Source organism: Ylistrum balloti, unplaced genomic scaffold, assembly GCF_031769215.1.
Source record: "Ylistrum balloti isolate Yb309-2 unplaced genomic scaffold, AGI_CSIRO_Ybal_v1 Utg371640, whole genome shotgun sequence".
NCBI classification, from domain to species: Eukaryota; Metazoa; Mollusca; class Bivalvia; order Pectinida; family Pectinidae; genus Ylistrum; species Ylistrum balloti.
Genome location: NW_026782834.1, coordinates 270,736 through 294,383, shown reverse-complemented (window position 1 = coordinate 294,383; position 23,648 = coordinate 270,736). Strand labels below are relative to the sequence as shown.

The 23,648-nt window shown below is 33.8% G+C and overlaps 1 protein-coding gene across 1 annotated transcript in view; it reads left to right on the top strand.

The window, feature by feature from the left end:
* LOC132563208 (uncharacterized) overlaps positions 1-23,648 on the top strand; it is a 92,550-nt gene that overhangs the window by 22,622 nt on the left and 46,280 nt on the right. The window contains exons 2-3 of the mRNA XM_060227960.1: positions 1,763-2,287; positions 21,190-21,300. Of these exons, the coding sequence (XP_060083943.1) occupies positions 2,129-2,287; positions 21,190-21,300 (270 nt within the window). The 5' untranslated portion in view covers positions 1,763-2,128. The remainder of the gene's footprint in view (positions 1-1,762; positions 2,288-21,189; positions 21,301-23,648) is intronic.

Sequence of the window (23,648 nt, the reverse complement as noted above, 5' to 3'; positions counted from 1 at the left end):
ATAGTTCAGTGTGTTGGTTGAATACACTGACTTTGCCTAAGTAACCAACTATCCTACAGCAAATTTTTTTGGCTATTAATTTTGTTTCACTATTTTAAAAATATATAAGAATAACATGATGTACACAATATGAAATAATTTGAAATATAAAAAAAAAAAACGTGTTTCATACATGCAGTTATTTTTGGGAAAAAAATCATTGATAACCATTATTTGCAAATGTACTTTGTAAAAAGCATACATGAATTTATAGTGAATAGAGAAATAATGTAAAAAGCATACATGAATTTATATTTAAAAAGCATAGAATTTATAGTGAGTAGAGAAATAATGTAAAAAGTGTACATGAATTTATAGTCAATAGAGAAATAATGTAAAAAGCATACATGAATTTATAGTGAATAGAGAAATCATGTAAAAAGCATACATGAATTTATAGTGAGTAGAGAAATAATGTAAAAAGCATACATGAATTTGTAGTGAGTAGAGAAATAATGGAAAAAGTATACATAAATTTATAGTGAATACAGAAATAATGTAAAAAGCATACATGAATTTATAGTGAGTAGAGAAATAATGTAAAAAGCATACATAAATTTATAGTGAGTAGAGAAATAATGTGTCCAACATATTTTCTTAATTAGGTATCGGTCATAAACAATGCTGTCACTAGACCAGACATGATGCCACCAAAATTGGTGTAATTGCAGATAGGAAACTTCTTTATAGAAGATTAACAAATTCTTTCCACATTATCAAATAGTCACAGATTGTTCTAGTCAACAAATTCTTTCCATATGTAAAATTGTCACTGACTGTTGTAGTAACTCAATTCTTTTCATTTAAAAAGTCACACACAAAGATAAAAAAGTAATGGGATGTTGTAATCATGAAAAGGTGTTTAGATTAAGATATGACGGTACTTGTGATAACTGATATCCACCCTACAATGACCTCACATCTCTACACCAGACTGTTTTAAGACTCAACATGTTGCCTGTGGTAAAGGTTAGAGCCCACTCACAGACCACAGAGAGAAAATCAAATTTAATTGTACAGTTGAGTGTCAAAATTTCTCATGTAACCATCAATTTACCTGTTCTCCAGATTTTACCTTATAAGGCTGTCTGAAGTTCCCTTTATTTGGACTGATAGACATGAAAAACACTAACATGGCATATTTAGAATAGTTTAGAGGGGAGAGCATTGTAAACACTGACCCTTCTGGGAGTTACCTGGGAAGGTTTGGTAGGAGGTACATTCTTGAAGGAATAATTATATATACTGATAAAACATTAAAAAATCATGTTTTAATTATTTCTGGTGACTTGACAATTAAATAGATAACAATTTCAAAAACTGTCTCTGGTTTCAATTTTGTATCGCAGACCACTGTTATGGAAGACAGCTGTGGCGTTAAGGATAGCATTTAATTACCATGATGCCTTTTTTAAAGTTCAGGCTGTGGGTGCGTCCCATTCATACTTTCTACTGGAATATCACCCTTGAATTGCCTTCAATTAACAGCACAAGTTTAAGAAAGAAATTTAGTTCAAAACATGTATTGTCACTTTGTGAAAGCCATGAAATATATTTTGATGTCATGGATTTTAATAGGACAATAATGAGGGTACAAGAAAGTATGTAAAGAATTCAGTTTTATAAATGCATGTGACAATCCAGGAAGTAATATGAACTAGAGATGTCGTTATTCTTTGTATGAAGCTAAAGTGTAATATGTTTTCCTTTTTTATTTGAACAGGAAGAAAACTATTCTAGTAGTTGACTATCAACAGGATAGAAGATGATTGTAAATGTGATGAGGATGTGCCTGGTGCTTCTGTTTGGAGAAAGATTAAAAAAGCCAGAACATCCCTGGAGACAGCCAGAGTGAAAGGACAATCAAAATAGAGCAGAAAACCAAAGATAATGGGTAGTCAGATGAAAGAAAAGTTCAGTAACTTTTGAAACATTATTTTCTTGGTCAAAAAGTCACGGAAAAGGTTTTAAGATGTTTCTTTCCTGGATTTCTTCAAACATCAGAAAGGCTTAAGAAATCCACCTGTTACTTAATGGTTGTGAGCAAGATGGGGATTTTAATATTAGGTGTTTAAAAGGAAGAACTACCATGTACACGTTTATGGACCAGCTTGTTGATTCTGAGGCTCTAGACTCCAGTGACCAATGTGGAGAGGAGGCAGCTGAGGCCGAAGGTCAGGAGGAGCCTGTGTGTAATCTTGTAGACAGTGACTCCCTTGTAGAACTTCTTAAAGCAGGCCTTGATAAGGTAAGATATCTTTAATACCTTTTTTTTTAATATGTTCAACATAGAGTGAAAAGAAAAGGCATATTGCCTGTAGCATCTTTTCTAAAATCTCAAAGGCATCAAATGTGGATAAAGAAACTCTTCTTCATTGTTGTACATCCATGCCCTTCCCATGAAGAGTGGACTTGAGCCTTAAATTAAAACTCCTGATTATGCCTTCCTCATATAATAAAATGCAAGTCTTGATCTTCATGGACAGTTATTATTGAATCCTACTTGTTTCATATTCCTTACCATGCACCATTTTGTTCTTCAGATCTCTACTAACTTTTGCTTTCTGATTTGTCCTTTTCAAGTCTTGGTTTTGCCTTTACTCTGCAGTGTAGGGACTGCATTTTAAGTTGGGAAAAGCATTTGGCTATGTATATTTAGGTGAAGAACCGAGTTGCATGGTTTGATGCTCTAAACCCCTAACAGTTTGTGTTTCTGTGGAAGCTGAAAAATGCACCTTGTCTGTGCTAACATGGCTGTGTCCTTAGACAAGACACTTTACCCTAATTACCTTGGATGACATTGACGGTCCTTCTGTATGATGTTCAGTTGAGGTAGCCTCCAGAAGACCCTGCCTTAAAATGACCATTATTGTGTATAGGGCAATAGATCCAACTAACCAACAAATCAGACAAAAACCTTTATTCTGTTAAATGTTTGGAGCCTCATATTTCATCTTTTGTGCCATGATACAAGGCTGAATATCTCAAAGAGCTTACCAAAACAAGTCACGAAAACCTTGCAAAATTGTTTATTTTCACTTTCAGATATTATGATGATGTCATGTCTCCAAATAACAAGAAAGTTTTTGACCACATCCGTGTTATATACCCACCAAAAGTTGAAATAAACAGACTTTTTTATATCAGTCACGTATCTCAGTATTTTACTACAACAAAACCAACATCACTGCTTTCCACCAAGCTGTTTGAATAACATGAATTTAAATTCCTTATTGGAAATTTTTCATTCCTGGATAGCAACATTCTAGCATACCCAGCATACGGTGTTTACATATCGCAGCTGATTCAATATTTAAGGGCCTGTTACCATCATTATGATTTTTGTGCAAGAAGTCATCAACTAGTGGACAAAGTCATAACACAGGTTTTTAAATGATGCAGGTTGATAAAAATTTTCAGGAAGTTTTATTGCTGCCATAGTGATCCTATGGAGAAATAATCTATTTCTTTGAGCAATATGAAACTGGATGTGTTTGATGCTCATGAATTTGTCTGTTGGTTCCGTTGTTGTACATTGAGAACCTTGTTCTCATTTAGAACATGCCACTACTTGCTTGGATTGACCAAGATTTACATGGCAGGTGATGTTGATGAAGTAGAGGACGTTTACCCTTCTGGAACACTTGGTCTTATTCTCCTTGTACTGTTTCAGAAGTAAATCTTTTCTTTTGTTCCTATTTTGCCCTAGTTTTATTGAATTTGACTTTTGATTATAATTAAGTTGACATATTATTTTCTTCTTGTTCCTATATTGTATATTTAAGTCATATTTCTTTTAATATTAACAAATTTTTTAATATGGCAATCATGACGTCAATTTTAAGTTGCTCTGTATGACATCACAATGCTGTGAGATGAGGTCCATTGTCAGAATTCTATTTAAGTTTATACACACTTCTAGGTAGTCATGTGATGAAAAACCTACTGAATAATTACCTATAACATTCTCCAAATATCACCTAAGAACCACTGACCTACATTTTACATCCATTGCTGTCACCTTAATCTATGCAGTACATCTGATGTCTGTTTAGCATGTTATCAGAAAGAGGATGTATTATTCCTTATTTATGGTAATCATATAAAAGTCAAATGAGTTTTTGTATCAACAATAGAAAATGTGCTCATTTTAGTCCAGATTTAATTAGTAGGAGTTATTCCCCTTCTGTAACAGTCTTTTCTTCAGAAATTAATTTTTGTACAAAATTAAAGAATTCTTCCTGCAATTAATGTATTTTTATCAACTTCTCAATTTCATTCTTTTCTTTAGGCTAAGGATTTTAATGATATTCTTTTCTGTGTATTGTAGAAAATAGGCTAAGCATTTTGATGTCTGACTTTTGTTGTGTATAGTAAAACTCAGGTTAGAAATTTAATACCATACTTTCCTATGTAGTTAAACTCAGGTTAGAATTTTTGTGTGTGTAGTAAACTCAAGCTTGAGTTTTTATTGTGATAATCTATTCTATGTAATAAAACTCATTTGCTATTCTGAGCAGTAAAACTTAGGCTAGGATTTTAATGCCTTGGTATTATTTGTATAGTTAAATTTGGTACGAGGATTTTAATGCCATGATGATTATGACTTAAATCATATTTTGCTAATCAATTCATATAATTAACACTAGGTAGAGATATATTAAAAATTGTGTTCATCTTTTACTACATTTTAAAGGTATCAAAATATATTATCTTTCTTTCTTTCTGAATTAAGGTCAGAATAAATAATACTTATGGTAAAAATGCATTCATATTGAATTCATTAGTATAAATATTCATGATTTAGGTGGGATTTTTATATTGAATCCATTTTGCTAAATTAAGATTATACTAAAGCTTCTTGATGTTGTCTTTGTGTCAATTTCTTTTGATCATATTAATTTTTTTTATTAATTATTGAGAAACTTTAGAGACTGCTCTAAAATTTGAATGCACCAAAGTAATTTCGGTATTATTTATTAATTTAGTAGTACATCTTTGAGGACGGAAAAAAAATATGAATTATAATCTTGTGAAGCATCAGGTTAAGATGATGTTATAATTATTGGTCAATAAATAATCTATGTAACATAATTGAGGTTGTGGTATGTGGTGTTGGTATGTTGTATTTCCATCTGAATGCATTGAAGTATCAGCAGGGGGAACCTTGTGGATATCTGAATGGATTAAAGGTTGGAGTAAGAGATTCATAAAAAATGGATGTAGCTATTATATGGGTAGAGCCCCAAGAGAATTGTGTTTTTGGCAAAATGTTCAGGCTGTCATAATAAACTGGGTTCTGTTATTGATGGCAGGTTTAATGGCTGTCAGGTAGGGGAAGTTTGCTTTCAACCCATATTTGGAGAATTGAAGTTAAAAGCCTGGAAAATTTGATAAGACTAGGTGATTACTTAATTTGTTTATTTTGAGTTAGCAATTTCTCAGGTGGTAGAAATCTTTTGATAATGATGAAATACATCAGGAATACATGTGGATGTGAATTAATTTACATGTATTTGTATTTAACACCATAGTAGTGTCTTCATTATCAAACATGAAAATAGCATTATGGGATTTTGTGTATTAAGTATCATTGTTCTAAACTGTGAAAAGAAAAAAAAAGATAATGAGAAAGTCATGCAATAAATTGCATTGCTTATTGGCCAATAACACATTTATCATGATCAAATACTTGTTTCATCATGATGCGATAAATGAGTTGTGATGATTTATATAAAAGAGCTAGAACTGTTCAAGTCTGAAAATTTTCTATTACATGAAACAGATATGTGATTGAAGTCAAACATTGGTATAGAATAGACTATTCAGGTTCTCAAAGCGAGCTGCAATAATGTGGCATGTAAACAGAAGCTGTGAATGGTGACAGATTATCTTGTGGAAAAGAAATGACTGTTAAACAAACCAAATATGAGAAGGACAGAAGGACGTTGATTTATTTTTTGCTAAAGTAATAACTATCAACATAGATTAATTGGCTTTCGTTAATAACCAATTATGTGTAGAAATCAGTAAAGTAAATAGTGGTGTAAACAGAGAGTGTTTGGACATGATGATGCTGATGGCCACTTTTAAGTGGAATTGTTAGCTGCAATTAGGCGAGATAAGATCTTGTAAGCATCACATATTATTATTGAATGACGTCCACACCTCCCATTGCATGACTCACTCAGTGTGGGGCAGGCTCCACACACATTTTTCTGTGGAGCTACAATTTCCCTGATTCCGTAAAGCTAAGCCTAGCGGTGTTGTGTTCTCTAGTGATATTGATGAAGGTCGAACGGTGATAATTTACCTGTCAGATGATCAGTTCCTGTTGGGGCAGAAAATAAATGAGCTTGTCGTTTTTTATACTAGTGTAAACATGTGTGTTCTTGCCTCTATTTCAATACCATCCTATTTTTTTTTTGTTGCGCTGAAATCAGTTCAACTGAATCGTGACTGATGGTATGAAATTATTTTTTAAGTCTTGAGCATTATGGCGTGAATAAACAATATCTACAATAACATACATCTGCTATATTGTACCATATAATTTCAATAATCTCTGACAGGGATCTCTAAAATAGGCCTGATATTGTTTCACATTGTGGGCAAATGTTGTCATCTGATATTAAGAGACTTGTGGCTTAAAAAGATGCTGATTAAAACTTTGTTTAACACACATTCATGCTATCCAATATTGGACGTAATGTGGAATTTTCAATTATTTTGGTGCAGAAAGCTTGATAAAATTGTGCTGTTTATTTATTCCCATGTCAATAAGATCAGTATTTTTTGTACAATTTTTTCAAGCAATTCCAGTTGCTAAAAGAAATAGTGGGTTCTAAAAATTTGATTGAGTTCCACAGAAAAAGCATGACTCAAATATCTCAGTCTGGAAAATCACTGAAGATTTGCATTGAATTAATATCAGGTTTTTTAGGAAATAGATTTACCTAATCAGAGTATATATGCACAAATTTGAATTGAGTCTGACTTTTAAAAGGAATGTCAGAATGCACTTTAATGATAAAAGAAGTACTTGCTGGATGCTACTGCTGGAGTGACACCCTTTGTTTGGGATCATGTCAATAGACGCCAAGATTTTGTGCAATCATGCTCAACCAGATCACACCTGACTTGGCATGGAACAGTCACAAGATGCCAGCATCTTCTGTCAGCTCACTGAACAGATACACATTAACCAAAATGTCATTGGTAAACAAGACTAATGCTTATGTAATCACTGATGTCATTTGTGTGCTGGAAGGTGGTGGTTTTGTTGGCTTACATTTAAAAGATAGGAGTGGGTATATACACCTACCACTGGTAATATAGCTATGTTTCTGTATCTTCAGTGAATAATTCTGATTTTATGTTAGTGGTCAACATTCATGTAAAAAGCATCAGTAATTGAATAGTGTACAGTAGTTTGCACCAGTAGCTCACAGTTTTGTTTTTAAGTGTTCAACTTTGTATTATGTCAAGTTTTATACCTCACTAATAGAACAAACATTAATTAATGTTTGTTTGTTTTTAGTGGTTATCAAGTCAAGGTCAAAGGGTCAAAGATTACACTTGACCCATTGTAGAAGTTGAGAGATTATTTAGAAGCAACCTCTCCCTGCTCATGTTCCTCAAGGAGGAATAGTTTTACAGTTTTCTGAAATTAATCTCTTTTGATGAATGATTGCTATGCTCTGATATTTGAAGATGTTTCTAATTTAAGAAATGGATACTTTAACATATTTTTTTAGAGTTATTTCCCTTTTAGGACTCTTTTCTGACATAAAGCATTAAAAATGTGAATTGATTGTTCTCCATGAATGTTACTGCGTTTTCCTTATCTTCTTGTGCAGTATCAATGTAATGCGATATTTATCAGCATGAATTGATATTGTGGTTAAGACACAGGGGAGATAACCACAAATAATTACAAAGTGATAATCAGAATAGAATGTATGCGTTTGCATTGTGTTGTTTTTATTGCAAATTTTATGTTCTGAAGTTATCAGAAGGCTATTATAGTATAAAACTAACAAAACAGAATAGCCTGGAGATAAGGACATGTTTCACAGTGAATAGAACAGGATTAGAACGTCATCAAAGATGCAGGTAAAACCTAAACCAATCTTACAAGATGACCTTCATGTTGTATTTCCCCATAAATTTTCTGTTTTATTGATGAGATGAAATCGAAAGATTAAAACCTCTGGATCTAATGGAACTTTAGCTAAGTTACAACATGGATCAAAGTTGAAACAGGCTGAAGGTGTAAACATGACCAGATGGTAAGGCCTGACTCATGGGCTAAGTGACCTTTGACCTGGTCAAGTAACACATTGTTACATACCTGGATAAGGTGCTGATGTTGCTAGCAATGCTATACATGGGGATATAAGTAATTGTAAGAAAAGGAACTATGATTAATAATAATTAGTAATTAGAAATTTCTTTATTATACCTTTTGAGGTGGATTAGAATGAAAAAATATTGTGATTTATTTCTTGATCAGTTTAAAATAACAAAACAAAAATCATTCATGAAGTATAAGTTCAATAATTATGGAGACATATTTATGGTAGTTATCTCTACTTTTTTTGGATCCCATTTTTGTTTATTAGTTATGTTATTTAAAATTTGGAATGATATTAAGGTTTATATTGAAATGCTACAAGTAATTGAAACATGGGATATTAATGTAATGTGTAATTTTCATTGACTTATAGTGGTGAGCAATAATAATTACAATGTTACATTTTGTGAGCCTATTTCAGAAGGCATTGTGTACTGTTATATAACAGCTGACATGTTGTAAAGTGCGCTAGTATCAGCTGTCAGACACCATTGTTGTCATGGCTATGTAAATTAATAATATTTGTTTTAGCTATCTTTAATTTTTTGTGTGTGTTTTTCACATTCATGGGCAAAAAAAAAAAATTATCAGTCCATCACTTATTGGTCATACTTGTCGTGTCAGGCTGTAGCTTTAAGTGGTGTCGTGTTTTATAATGCAATGAAACAATGCAAATTAGATAGCCCTTTGTACTTCACGTTCCAATGAAAAACATCCAATGACATGCTTTGTAACTCTGTGCTAATTATGCATAATTAATTAGATGAGTTTGACTCATCAGTAGTTGCCTGCTATACAAATTGTTTTTCAATTGATTTGAAATTTGTGAAAGTATGCCATTATTCTGGTGAGGAAATGTTGAGAATTAGAGCTGACTAACAGTTAACTGATTGATGTTAGGCCTCTGTCTAAAGCTTTCCTCAAATTGAAATGTTTAGCTGGTAAATTAAATTGTAAAAGTGCTTGAAATTAAACTTTTATCAATACAATTGCTTTTCTATTGAATTTCTCTTCATTTCTAATTTGCTTCTGTGAAAAGTTTAAACTTAAAAGTCATTGGAAAAGGTTTGACATATTAAAATAGGAGATTGTTTAAGTGGTGGGAAATTTCCTTTCAATTTGGTGAAATCCCCTAAAATATCTAATGTATCTCACTGGATGAAAAAGTTGGAATAAGTGGAGAAAAACTTTGATACTTTTATATCAATAAATCATACAATGTTAAAACATTGACAATATGACCAGAGCCAGCAAAGGAGCTGCCCTTTATGTAAACAGGTCTTAGTGTCCGGTGCTGTCCCTAACCAGCTGCTATTTGGTCTGTATGTGCTCAGTTCCAGTTCACTGTTCAGATATCCTGCTATTCCAAGGTCTCATTATCTTCTAGTCTGCCTTTCCAATTCTAAATTAACCTTAGAGATATCCTCACCCATCACCAGGCCTTATATCAAGTACTATCCTCTATCAGTAGGCCTTATGTCCATTGTTGCCCTCAAATCACCTTAGTACCCCACCTTTACCAGGCCTTATATCAAGTGTTGCCCTCTATCAGTAGGCCTTATGTCCATTGTTGCCCTCAAATCACCTTAGTACCCCACCTTTACCAGGCCTTATATCAAGTGCTGCCCTCTATCAGATTATCTTGGATACCCCCACTTTCAATAGGCTTTATGTCCATTGTTGCCCTCTATCAAATCACCTAAGTACTCACAATTTCCAGGCCTTATCTTGATTGCTGCCCTCTATCAAATCACCATAGATATCCTCACTATCTCTAGGCGTAATGTCCATTGTTGCCCCTATCTGATCACCTTAGAAGCCCCCACTATCTCTAGGCGTAATGTCCATTGCTGCCCCTATCTGATCACCTTAGAAGCACCCACTATCTCTAGGCGTAATGTCCATTGTTGCCCCTATCTGATCACCTTAGAAGCCCCCACTATCTCTAGGCATAATGTCCATTGCTGCCCCTATCTGATCACCTTAGAAGCCCCCACTATCTCTAGGTGTAATGTCCATTGTTGCCCCTATCTGATCTCCATAGAAGCCCCCACTATCTCTAGGCGTAATGTCCATTGTTGCCCCTATCTGATCACCTTAGAAGCCCCCACTATCTCTAGGCGTAATGTCCATTGTTGCCCCTATCTGATCACCTTAGAAGCCCTTTCTATCTCTAGGCGTAATGTCCATTGTTGCCCCTATCTGATCACCTTAGAAGCCCTTTCTATCTCTAGGCGTAATGTCCATTGTTGCCCCTATCTGATCACCTTAGAAGCCCCCACTATCTCTAGGCGTAATGTCCATTGTTGCCCCTATCTGATCACCTTAGAAGCCCCCACTATCTCTAGGCGTAATGTCCATTGTTGCCCCTATCTGATCACCTTAGAAGCCCTTTCTATCTCTAGGCGTAATGTCCATTGTTGCCCCTATCTGATCACCTTAGAAGCCCCCACTATCTCTAGGCGTAATGTCCATTGTTGCCCCTATCTGATCACCTTAGAAGCCCTTTCTATCTCTAGGCGTAATGTCCATTGTTGCCCCTATCTGATCACCTTAGAAGCCCCCACTATCTCTAGGCGTAATGTCCATTGTTGCCCCTATCTGATCACCTGAGAAGCCCCCACTATCTCTAGGCGTAATGTCCATTGTTGCCCCTATCTGATCACCTTAGAAGCCCCCACTATCTCTAGGCGTAATGTCCATTGTTGCCCCTATCTGATCACCTTAGAAGCCCCCACTTTCTCTAGGCGTAATGTCCTTTGTTGCCCTCTATCTCATCACCTTAGATACCCCACATTCACCAGGCCAAATGTCAGGTGCTGTCCTCTACCAAATCACCTTAGATGCCTCTTTCATCACCAGCTTTAATAGGTCCAGTGGTGCCCTCTACCAAATCACCTGAGGTGCCACTACCATCACCAGGTTTAATAGCAGTGTCTCCCTCTACCAGATCACCTCAAATAATCACTTGAGATTCTTGAGTGATACTGAGTAAGGTCAGAGATCAGAGTTGAAAAACAGGTCCAATCAGGTTAGATTTGCTGCACATGACAACAATGGTCCTGTCATTCTATTAATCGACCCCCACCCTCCCAGAGCAATGTAGCATTAATAGGTGTGAGTCATACGAGGTGCTGGCCTTTTGGACCAAGACCTACTGTTCCCTGTGTTAATAGCCTCTCAGGTCATCGACTCTGCTTTACTTTTTATGTTTGGGCAGACTGAATGAAAAAATCACTTTTATTTTCACCTGCCTGCAGACTGTGATGACTCACTAGACCAAATATATGTATATGTACTTCATACTAGGTACAAGAATGCTTTAACTTGACCTGTGATAGGTTGCATTTTGATTAAAAGCTTGTCATAAGTGTTCGCTTTGTTATTAGCTTGCAGAGCATGTTTGGTATTTCCAAAGTGAAAATGTGGATTTTACACCTGCACTGTAGTATAACAAACACCAAATGGGATAGTGAGTCATACCTTCCGTAAACTTTGGAAATCTAAATTAACACACAAGTAGGATATATTGCAGTTTAATGAATATGGAAGGTCACCTGATAGTATTGCTAAAAGTAACTTTTCAGACAAACTAACTTAAATGGCAAAAGGTCATTACTGTTAATACTGCAATGTTAGAAATAGTGTTTATTGTAGTATTTCATTCTGAAGAATTTTGAAAATGATGCTTCAAAAAGGTATTATTTAATTATTGTCATTGTTTGTCATGAACAGATTTCTTAATGCTGATGAAAATTTTGCAGCTGGAAGTTTTGAAACTGTCTGTGAATGAATGATGATTAAATTTCATACTGATGCTGAAATTATTTAGTTGAACATTCATAAAATGGTCAAATTTCATGTAAGTGTGTTGTGTGGTATGTCTTGGTGTTGGTTATTGTTCAAGACATTTTTCAGTTCATTGCAACATGGTGAAAGAATTATTCATAAAAGATACATCTTCAAAGACATATTCCATTTATGAAATGATGTTGATAAAAAAGAAAGACATAAATTTAGAAATATGTATGCAATATTTATGTACTTTTATGAGAATTTCATAAAATAACATATTAACAGAATTTTATTTTGATCTGTGTTCCCTTTGATGTTTTGCAGAGTCATTTTTTTATCAGATGGTAACAAAGACCTAGCAATGATGCCCTACAGAAATATGGCACTTGCAGCATATTAGATAATCAGATTCTATGTCAGCAGTATCTTTTGAAATAAAACAAAGTAAACATGAAGAGTATGGAGTGCATCACTTGGGTCGTTTTTCTCCTTTATGATGTTTTGTATCATTCAAGGACTTTGATGTTTTTAGAGACCTCCCTTTTGGGAATGAAGATTTACAGTACATAGGTGTTGGTTTTATGAAATAAGAGGTGTTGATATATTTTTTTCCAAGTTGTCTTCCTTTTAGTATTGTATGAAGATAATTGTGTATTATGTAGGCGCTAATTTTATTTATTACATCTATTACACGGCTAGGTATCATACATAAAGAATAGTTCCTCAAGAGTTAAGTACAAAAAACTCCACTTAAGGAAAAGGAATTTGGAGATGCTGAAGTACTTACAGGTATAATAATTCTTTGTAAAAGGTAGTTGGTTTTGTCACCCTGTAAATCAAACTCCATCATATGAAGTAGGTTAGCCAGTGTAATTAAGAAGAAATGAACAGTGCAGCATTTTCTAACAAAGACATTAAGAGTACCTGTCCATGTTTGGTGTCGTCTTTGTTAATCATCGGCATTGTCTCCCATGTCCTCGAATTAACGACTTCTATTCTTGTCTTTGGTGATATTGAGTGCCAATTGGAATTCTGTAAGATTAAAAACAGCTATAACCTGCCAAGGCATTAATCATTCAATGGTCACCTTCATTGGTCCACTAGCATTGGCCAATTGGTCAAATCATGCCTGCTGTTGAAGAAATTATGCTAATTTAGAAGGTTATGACTTCACAGTTTCCATATGCTTCTTGTGACTCATCTCAAGGAAGCTGTATGATCCATGCTTTATGAATTATTATATTGCCAAGACTTTTGTCCTATTAACTCATGAATCAAATCTTCCAATAATTGTATATTGTTCCTTAGAGGATCAGTGTTGTAGGCAATGAACCAAATGTTAATAAGTTTCCATGTAATGAAAGGAAAATTAGAAATAAACCATCTTAACAGTTTAGTTCTAATCAAAATCCAAAATAAAGAATGAAAAATGCTTTTAATATTGATTTAAAGTTAATGAAAATGGTGACTTATTTGAAAGTAAATATTCGAATTTATAATATCTCTGCATTTTGTATATCAGGACTTCTCAGCATTGAATTATCAAAGTAAAATATTGAAAATGGCCAGGATACATTTGAGAGCGTAACATTCTGTGTAAAAATTCAGTTTATAAATCATTTCGTACTGATTGCCTCTCTTTTCTCTGTCCCTATGTGGCTCTCAAAGTCTGCTGCAAATGTAGTAGAATTGATTTGACTTTGTGTATGACCCTAAACTTATATAGATACATTAGACAATGCTTGAAAATGATCTATTATAGGGGAAGATTTTTCTTCACTCATGGATAAAGAAACAAATAGTTGTGATTAATATGACATTGTTTTAAGCTGAAATGAATTGTACTTACAGTTAGACAGTTTTAAGAAGGCATTTACATAATTGGGTGACTTTTTATATTGGGTATAAAGGAAATTGTCAGTAAATGCGACATTATATATATTTGGTATGATGCATAAGAATATAGTTGATCTTACACAATTTAGGACATAGATTAAGATGATACTGCAATGTAAGATAAATTAATAGGATATGAGTTAAGACGATATTACATACTTTAAATTGCATCAAATCAAGTATTTTGTATGATGTGAAGTGAACTAAAACCTTTTCTGGAATTGGAGACAATGCTATCATAAGAGATATATGTTTAGGACTAGAGCCAAATGAAGAGGTGTAGGAACAAAGAAAAAACTGTTCCTTAACTAGCATGAAACATTGATATTGGTAGATGTGAGTCACTAAGCAGGAATGACGGCAGCCCCTGGGTTAGTAACTACTCATCATCTTCTTTATTCTTGATAATCCACATTTTAACTATGTCACAGTCACTGGGGATAATCTTTCTAAACTTGCCATATTTACCCTTCGTGGCTAATTGACTTTCCCTTTTCCATTTATTTTGACTGTTCCATTGTGATTAATTGGTGGTGGAGGCTTCTCAAAGTCCCTGACTTCTCTAGGGAGGAAGAAACCCTCAGGGATAGGGGTAGGGGCAATCTTAATCAAATAAAATAGAAGGAATTGGAAGGTGATTGTTTTGTGAATGAAATACATGACTAACATTGACAGACAGTATCCATATAGCTGCAATCTCTTCTTTACTTCTGAGGAATTTTAATGATGTGGCATTTGAGATTTCGACGTTAATTGTTTGACAGTCAGTGACCAAACCTCTGTGACGACTTTACGTGCTGAGATATTAAACTTTTAATACCTAATAGCTTAGGTATCATATTTTATCTGTCTGCCTGTGTTGGTATTGTACACAATATATTTAGCCCTATTCCTTTTCCCTTTAGAAAACTGCCAATTCATTAAACTGCAATTTGAATTAGAAATTAACCTAATTAGTCTTCAGACAATGGAACATGATTATCTCAAAAATTTACTGTCTTGAAATAATTAAAAGTTCCAATGAGAAATCTTGGCCATATTCGATGCATTTTAATTTGAGAATTGTCAATCATGTATGAAATCAAATATTGTAAATGGACTCTGTTCACAATGTCATTCATGCTTTAGTAATTATTGTCAATCCTTTCATGAATTTTTTTTTCTAATTAGAATCTGCTGATTTTTTTTTTCATCTCATTTTAGTGATTTTTTTTACAAAACAAAGTATATTAAAACATTCTTAAAAAGAAAGTATTTATAAGTGCAGTAAATAAGATTGTCATCATTGTATCTTAAATTCAAACAATTACTTCATTGTGTCAGATTGACCTTTTTCTTCCCAAAATGAGATAAAAGGTCAATTTCCCAAATAAACCTTGGTTTTAATAACATTGTATTATATGTGAAATATTCCTATACATATTTCTTGTTATTGAGATTGTGTATTTGACTGATATGGTAACATGGTGTTCTGGTCAAAATGTACAAAAAAGTGGCCTCATAACAACGTCACGCACGCACGCACGCACGCACGAAATAGAAAAAGAAAAATAAAGATGAAAAATCCACAGTAAGCTTCAATAGTACTGATTGTGTGCACCAAATTCACAAGTAAGTTTGGAGAACAGATAAACAGCCTTAGTCAAGGCAAACTTTAGTTGTAGAGGGATGGAGTGACAAATACCTTGATTCTTGTACATTATTAACCTGTTGTCTAGATAGATAAAATGGGACCTACTGTGAATCATGTATATATGAACAGTCAGTGGATTGTTGTAGCCAATAAAATATTTGTAACATCTGCCTAGTAAAGGAGTGCTGAAGTTAGCCTCCAACTTTTCAGGATATGACCTCACACACTGGACATCTACATATTCTTTGGATGACATCCTTGCTAAAGTGAGGGAGGGAGAGAGTGGTGCCCTGTTGACCGCCTTTCAAATTAGCAAAACTTTTCTACTGGAGATTCGCAATCTCAGATATCCCAGGTGTATAAAATTGTAAAATTTTTTTTATGAAATGAGACAATGATTGTAATATGAATATGTTCTGGGTGTGATAAAGCTGTGTTTTGAAAATAATTCCACTTACAAAGTTATATAATAATGTTAGGGTTAATTTACACAGCTGTCTTTCTTACGATCACATGACATGTTTTAGAATTTCAGTGTTATTTTTACTGCATTCTTTCTACCTTACAAATATCAGTTTCAACTTTCCCAAGTACAATAATTTACACATTGAGGAAAAGAAGTGAAATAAAAAGATCAGCCTTTGAAACTAAGGTTTGGTCTATGAGTGAGTTATACATTAATGATAGTGTGTGAATTAGTGTATTTGATTGAACTCAAAAGACACATGCATCAGGCCTAAAGATAGCTTCAGTGCTGAGGTGACTCATTGCTTGTAGCCAACAGTCAACCCGGGGGTTTTGTCAAGTTTTTTTCTCATGGTGATTTTTTTTCTTGACTTGTCAACAAAGGCAGAGAAAATCTGTCTCACAGCTGGTGACTGTTATAGAAACACTGACTACTGGTGGTGGGGGACTAGATTGAATTAAATACACATAATTTTTATAGAAAATAGAAGTCCTTAATATCTTAAATGATCATGTGAATATATTTTCTCTTAGTCTAAACCAGTCTGCTCTCTATAACAGAAAAAAATCTAAGTATTTGTACATGTATTGAAATTGATTAGATCATGTGTGAAAAATGTCAATGCAGGTATATGCATGTTCCATTAATTGCTTTCAGGTAAATTTGTCTTCTCTTATTTTTTTTTCAATGCCTGGTAATTTGATCGATGATAGCTTGAAAAATAGTATATGTGTAGTTCTCAGCCATCAAGTTTACATATATACATAGTTAAGCCGATTCAAATTTTAAAAAAATGTCAAATGTATGTTTTCCTTTACCATAATGATAACATAACAATAAAAATTGAGAAGGTTATTTGCTGAAATAAAGGACAAGAGGTGTTTCTATTAGATACTGTAAATCACTTTATTTTAGTGAGTATTGAATTTCGCTAAAGTTAAGTTGCTGTTTTATCTGCAAATACATGAGAGATTTGAATTCGCAAATGATGCTGCTTGCAAATAAATTTGAAATATAATCGCTCGTGAAAAAATAAGTGATTTACATCTTTTGTTTAATGGAAACCAATTTACATGGTGTTATTACATTGTCAGATGTTGTAAGCAATTTTCTTCATATTTTTTATTACTTTTTACAACATCCCAATGGCAACTGTTTGGAATTGGAGTCCTAAGAATAAGAGAGTTAGAAAAAAACCGTTTAATGAAAAAATATATCAATGGTGTAGATAAATCCATTACTCATTGGGAGTTTTATTAATACATGTATTGTTACTAGACAATTATCAAGTCAAAGGAAATCACTTCACATTTCTTTATTTTAATTATATATCATAGGTAGGTGGTCAAGTCATGCTGAAGATGTCACTCTTGTTTATGACTTTTCAAAACTTAATCTCAATAAGTCTAGTTCATTTCTGACACTTAGTTGATTTAATTCTGTCTGAAAATCAGCCATTGAACATCCTTCTTAAAACTGTTTAAAGCAGTCTTATTTATCTTGTACATATTTCAGAATGGTGAAAAGCTTTTCAATTAATTCGTCATACTTGCCCAAAACGAATGCTATTCTGATATTCTGAAGTGTACACAGGTATAAAGACTGGTAGGTTGTCTTACCTTTGGACCTTCGCAAGAATCAGGGTCCCCTGTACTTGCCAAGATATTTCAACCGTCCATTGCGCAGAAACTTAGTTATGTGCACTAGAATTACCTGTCGTCTTTCAACATAAAGATTTAGAGATTGATCATTGTGTATCATTTTAGAGATGGATGTAAGTTGTTGCTGAGGTTTGTCATTAGTTCAAAAGAACAAAACTGTAACTGTAACTTAAAACAGCATTAAAAAAAAAGTATCTGTTTCATGAGAAATCTCAACTTCACTGCCATAAAATTGGAAATTTATTGACTTTTGATAATATCAGTGTGCTTTATTTAAAGGTATTGTGTGCAGAAAAGAAAGATGAAGGTATTTTCCTGCTAAATTGTTTAGTTGCCTATTTCTATTAACTAGAAGCTCATTATCATTCATGTTTTTTTTTCACTGTTTACGTGTAATTGCGATACCTTGTAAGCTTTCATTGTAAATGGAATGAAAGTTGCTGCAGTAAAAAAGATTATAAAAAGGAACACATTTACTTGATAAACGCATATAATTCATCATGTCTGTGCTAATGACATGCCCACCATGAAATCAATTCTTCTTCCTCGTGATGGTCTTGTGTAATCAAAAGGATGAAAAATATGAGAAATAATTTTTACGCATTGTTAGAAGTGTCTCCATGTAGTAATGTATACTGAAATTGTGATAGAATTTTGAATGGTTTCCTTACTGTGACAGGTTGAGTAACAGTGCCATCAAGGATATTATTCAGACACTTAGGTGTCTGAGTTACACCAGCACTATTTTTATAATCTGCATCACATATATATATATGATGTCATAGGGCAAGAATTTCTATATTACTGATGTCAAATCAAGCAAGGAATGGCTTTCTAATGATCCCGTCACACTAATAAAGTTAGTGAACACATACACTGATAAATTGGCCCTTTGATATTTAATATTGTTATTGAAGTCTTTGTAAATAAGAATTAATTATTCCTAAATGATTCTGATGAATGTGATTACTTTGGTCTGAAGTTGAGGGACCCAAGTGTATAAAAAGGTTATAATTAGTCCCAAGTGTTCTTGGAAAGAATCAGGAGTGTAAGTGTTTTCTCATAGATTAGCTTTCATATTTAATTTGATAAGGAGTTTAGGCACCCGAGTTTTTACAATACATGCCATTTGATGAAAAAATAAGTGACCCACAGTACTGCCTGGAGTTATTACTACCCTATACCATCCATAGCCTTGATATTCTTGCTAAATTCAGTGCTTGTGGTTTCATAAGTTTGTACCTCCACAGTGTTTTTTTAGCCATATACCCACTTATAGGCTTTCCTTACTACAAGTCTAACAAATAAAACTTGTATTTTCCTGATTGAGTTTTCAGTTTATTTAATATTTCTGTATTGAAGGAATAAGTGGTACCTGTGTATTAGAAACATGTCACATTTATAAAGGAATGCTTACCAGATGAGACTTAATGAGAAGTGATAGACTGTCCTGTAACACTATCAAAAGAACTGATGCAGTTTTTTTCAGAAAGCTTTTGAGTTGTTTATAGAATTTGGAAAAATATGGATATATGATTTAGCTGTTAATGCTACTCACAAGAGTAATTAAAAATACTTTTATACTTGAAATCCCTCACTTAATGCTACTCACAAGAGTAATTAAAAATACTTTTATACTTGAAATCCCTCACTTAATGCTACTCATAAGAGTAATTGAAAATACTTTTATACTTGAAATCCCTCACTTAATGCTACTCACAAGAGTAATTAAAAATACTTTTATACTTGAAATCCCTCACTTGTTAATATCAAGTCCAAAAAAACTAAAAAGTCATTTGACTGGCATGGCTTTCATTAAAGAAATCTTAGTTTAGGAACTAACTAGAAAGGCCAAAACCATCAGATATTCTCTTGCCTCTGTTGTTAAGAAGTATGACTGGCTGAATATGGCTATTTGCAGGGATTGTGGGCATTCATGTCTAAATTTACTAGTCACTGATGCCATAATTAAATTGCGTATGGGTCACTTCTACTTCTCTGAGCTTCGAGAATGTTGCTTAAATCCTTCATTATCATTAGTTTGACAACTCTATAGCATCTTTCTTTCTAAACTAAATTATGTAGAATTATTCATGATATGGATGTGATGTTTAGGTTAAAAAATTCTGTCTACAGTAATTTTAGCCAGGGTAAATAAACTTCTGTCATTGCTGACCATACTGATGTCTCTGGATGACTCAAAAGTACCAGCGATATCAGTAAGTCCCGGAACGATTAGCTTATTCATGGTTACAGACGAGAGAAGGGATATTCGAAAGACCTATAATACTTAATAATATAAAATCACCAGTCATTATTGTTTATGCCTGGTCAGAAACTGATCAATGATTACATGACTTTGAAATTGCTTGACCACAGTTTGGTCACTCTACTGGGCATTGACTTTGTCACTTGTCCAGAAGAGCTGTGTGTCATGATTGGTTGGGGGCAGACATGGATCCTAGAGATTGAGTGTGAATCATGTGAATCATAGGCCTATATACTTTACTGACTGTGCTCTAGATGTAAGAGACGCCAGGATTCTGAGCCCTCCTTGTAAACCCTAGGTTGGGTGTGCAATTATTCACACATAGTCACAACTACAGATTAACCTGTTGAAGAATACAGAATCCAAACCCCCCTCCCCCAATCCCACCCAACCCCACCAAAAAAGAAAAACTGCAAAAAGTCTTTATATAGGTCAGTATTCTTTCATTAGAAACATATTTTGAAACCAAAGCTATAAGTTTGATAGTATCAGAATTGGAAAAATTAGGACCACTTTGAGCATTACTCGAAGCTAGGATGTCTCCTTTTTGGGTTAGTGTTTTTATCTTAGCTATGTGTCATGACATTGCGTTGATGCATTGATACTGTTGCTGTAAGTGGCAATTGACTCCATAGTGGATCTAGTTAAATCAGTAATAAAAATAGTTCAGTTTAAATTATTGATGCAGTTATTTCCAATAAGAGTAAGCTAGTAGTCTTAAAGACTGAAACATATCCTATAAAAACCATCCAATGTACAAAAAATAAATACTCTGGTTAGTAAGTAATATATCCAGTCTTTCACATCTGTACAACAAGAAACCTAAAACAACTAAAGCAGATAAGGTAGGATTCGAATTGATTTCCACATCGAACATTCATTGTAGTAATTTGGGAACTAATAAACAATGACAACTTGACTCAATATGATAGTAACTGAGTAAATATTTATACAAAATTATTTCTAAATCTAAAGGAAAAAAAAGAAATTTAAGTGTTAGAATGCTTTATGTCTTCCAAATATTTTTTTAAAATATTTTTTTTTAAATTTTCGTATGTTTCCCTCTTTATACAGGTCCTCCTCATCGACAGCCGTTCCTTTCTGGAGCACAACACCTCACGAATCCAACAGTCGGTCAATGTCTGTTGTTCCAAATTGGTCAAGCGCAGGCTTCAACAGAACAAGGTAGGCATGGCAACTGTCTTATCCAATGTTGGCATAGCAACTACTTTATCCTATGTACTGAATGCCAGTTATGATCTGCTTTGCATAATGACAGAAATTACCCAATTGTGGTAGGATGGTGGTCCTCCAATGATAAACATTTAGGAAAATATCCTTCATTAAAACAAGTTATCTTTTATCTTATAAGAAACTTTATTGAAATAATTTATGAAACAAGTTTAAAAGAATTCTTGGAGATTTTTTTTTCTTTTTCTTTTCTGTTTGTTTTTGTAGCTACAAAATCTGTTAAGAATGCTTTTGTAAGACATGACAGTAGTAGGTTGAAATCTATCTTTTACCTCAACTACAATATAACCAGCAATGCAAAGTAGTTAAATATGGTATACAGGGAAACATTTATCCATGGTTTTTTCCCCTTGTGTAAAATCTTCATTTTCTCCACTGATAAATTCACAGTAGAACACAGAAAATTTTGTATATCATCTTAACATTAAAATTCAACCCATACTTCATTTTTGCCCTATTACCAAAAGGCCAAAATGGTAAAACTGCATTACAAATTTTGTTTGTATACAGCTGTATAAGATAAGGGGCATTGAAAAAAAGCAAATCTTTTTACCTCATATCATCACAACAATAGCATGCTGCCAATTGTTATGAGTGATATCTAGAGCTGGAAGCAGAATGGATTACCAATAGTGTTTTGAATCGCTTTTCTCATGAGTTGCATGTAAAACAGTGGTTCGGGCCTTGGAGGATGGGTGTTTGCCCAGAGGTAGTAGAATTTGCCTAGGATTTATCGATACATATTAAATATGCCATCACGATTGCATGTGTAGAAAATGGCAGGAGATAAGCTGACCAATGTCTACAGGCGATTTGCGCTGTAGAAGGGACATAACTGTTAGTTTATGAATATTCATTAAGAATCGGGGCAGTGACAACAATACCCAATTTCATGCCAGAATCAGCATGCTGAGATGATGGAGTGTGTTAAGTTTTTACCTGAGATTATCACAGGGTAAATCAATACTAGAGGAATTATTGATGCTTCCAATGTTTCATAAAATACTTGAAATTGATTATTAATCAGCAAATTATTTGCTGGAAATTTGCCAGTTTGAATAGTTTATTTGAACTATTGGTCCAGAATGTTTTGTATACATTAACTATGTAAACGGTTTGTTTTACCCATCTGTACACACATGCTGACTGTCCATTCATTTGAAGTAAAATGATTTAGTACAAGGCTATTCAGTCAGTGATGCTGAAAAAATAGATTAAGCATTTTTTTGTGAAAGGTGAGAGAGCTTGTTAAATATTTAAATCATCCTATTGTTCAGATAATGTATAAGCTGAGATCATATTTCTGATTCCTGTGTTTTATAAGCTGTAGCATGCTATAACAAGTATCCCTAGACATGGTATGTACTGTGGGTGAGATCCTTAATGATCCAATCAAAATAGGGCAACAAAAACAAACTTAAAACTTCAGATCAAAAAAAAAAAAAAGTTAAACAGATAGGATCTTGAAAGAAAGGATAGATTTATATGATGTGGTAATGATAATTTATCATATATGTGACTGTTGAAAGTCAAGAGAGTAAACAATCGTAAGGCAGCATATATCCTTGTAACTAGTTCCACAGGGTGTATACAAGATTTCCTGTAATTATGATGTCAGTGGTTCTATCAGCTGCTTAAACTGGTCATAACTGGTGTCTTCCTCAATGAATGACATGGGGGAGGCCCATCACATAATTTCCACAGCAGAGACTGATGTTTTTCAGCTTCTTGAGAAACACAAACAGGTAGTAAACAAGTAGTAAGTGTTGAACTACGCACCTCGGATATTCACCTGAGGTTACATGAGCCAGCACTCAAACTAGCTGAGCTGTTGTGGCCCCTCGCACAGTGAAGGTAGATAGGGCTTTTAAGTCCTGTAGTGAGATCTGAATATAAGTGTAGAGAGACTATGTAAACATTCAAGTCACGATGACATAAGTTACCAGTTTCAGATATTCTTCACACCTACACCGCATGTTATATTGCTGCTAAAAAATCCCCATGTTGGTTATTAAAATAATGAGTTTATGTACCATACAGTCATGAATGCCTATCATGAATCAATACACTTGTATCTAGTGTACATCTCTGTTAGTACAAGGTTTTCTGTCTATTGTATAATAAAACTTGTGTAAACAGGATCTGTATGTAGTCTCATGCAATATTATGTAGAGTATTGGATTTTGTTAAAGATACCTAGCAACCGAAACAGAGAAACCTACATTGTGATATCCTGTCAGTACAATGAAGACCCATATGCAGGCCTGTGAGTTGTGACCTTA